The following is a 1,097-nucleotide window of genomic DNA, read 5'->3' as shown; positions in this document are numbered from 1 at the left end:
TCATGATATATTATTAGATATTTCATTATAATAGTCTTTATTCCCAATAAAAAGACCTTTTGATTGAGGTGTATTTGTTTTTAATAAATATGAACAAAGAAAACTATATATTGGAGTTCCAATTTTTTCTAAAACTTCTTCATTCTTATAAACACCAATAACTTCACCATCTTTATTCACTAAAGGAAGTTCTTGATATTGTTGACTAGTAAGCGTCTTTTTTGATTTTTTCGTGCAAAGTAGTTTAGTATTACGCCCAATATCTTCATATTTATTATAATATTCATTAAGAATATTCATAATAACAAGTTCATTATAAGTTAATTTCTTTTTCTTTTTTGTTTTATCTGTCTCAATTGATGTTTTCTTTATAGGAATTCCTTCATTATCAAAGTTTAATTCAACAATTCCTGTTTCTGCTTTAATTAAATCATATTCAAGGTTTTCATCAAACATTATTACCCCATTTTGATTCCATATTTTTTGAATCGGGAAGAAATGGTCTAACTTTCCTGCTATTCTTTTCTCTTTTGAAAAAAGAAATGACCATCCTTTAGTTATCAGATAATAACACCCAGATAAGATATACTTTCTTCTTTTATTTGTCGACTGTATTTTCATTAGAGCATGTAGAGTGTTTTCTTTTTGGGCTTTTGTAATTTTAACCATTCCTTCTAACTTATATTAAATAAAAATTGAAGTTCTTTTTATATTAAATAACTATTTTTGTCAAGCCAATTTCAATAAACATCATTAATCTTTTTATATGGAATAAAAGAATAGTTTATTTATGATTTTTTTGTTGATTTTTTCTTTGAAACTTTCAATTCCTCTTTCATTTATACCTTTTTTAAATTTGCAAAGTAGAATGATTATGAAGAATTTATGATTTACTTATGAAAAATAAAGGGTTAAAAAAAATTATGTCTAATATTATCTGTATTATTTTAATTTTTTGTTGTATTCTTAAAAATCAAAGAATTATTTATTTTAATTTATTTTATAATAAAAACTTTCTATATAAAACTAAAAATATTTATAATTATTTATTTTTTATTCTTTTGAGCTAAAATCAATTTAACATTCTATAATTTTAT

At 21.8% G+C, this 1,097-nt stretch overlaps 1 protein-coding gene across 1 annotated transcript, besides 2 other annotated features; it reads right to left on the bottom strand.

Annotated features, from left to right (window-relative positions):
* Positions 1-669, bottom strand: EDI_323640 (uncharacterized protein; the record flags this gene model as incomplete). Its single annotated transcript, XM_001736840.1, has 1 exon — positions 1-669. The coding sequence occupies one exon, from the start codon at positions 667-669 to the stop codon at positions 1-3; it is 669 nt and encodes a 222-aa protein (XP_001736892.1).
* Positions 670-679: 10 nt separating this feature from the next.
* Positions 680-728: a sequence feature (AT_rich).
* A 183-nt stretch (positions 729-911) lies between these two features.
* Positions 912-1,058: a sequence feature (AT_rich).
* The last annotated feature ends 39 nt before the right edge of the window (positions 1,059-1,097 follow it).

The sequence above is a fragment of the Entamoeba dispar genome, genomic scaffold, assembly GCF_000209125.1.
Source record: "Entamoeba dispar SAW760 scf_1105229460137 genomic scaffold, whole genome shotgun sequence".
NCBI classification, from domain to species: Eukaryota; Evosea; order Mastigamoebida; family Endamoebidae; genus Entamoeba; species Entamoeba dispar.
This window is presented reverse-complemented; position numbering and strand designations above follow the sequence as displayed.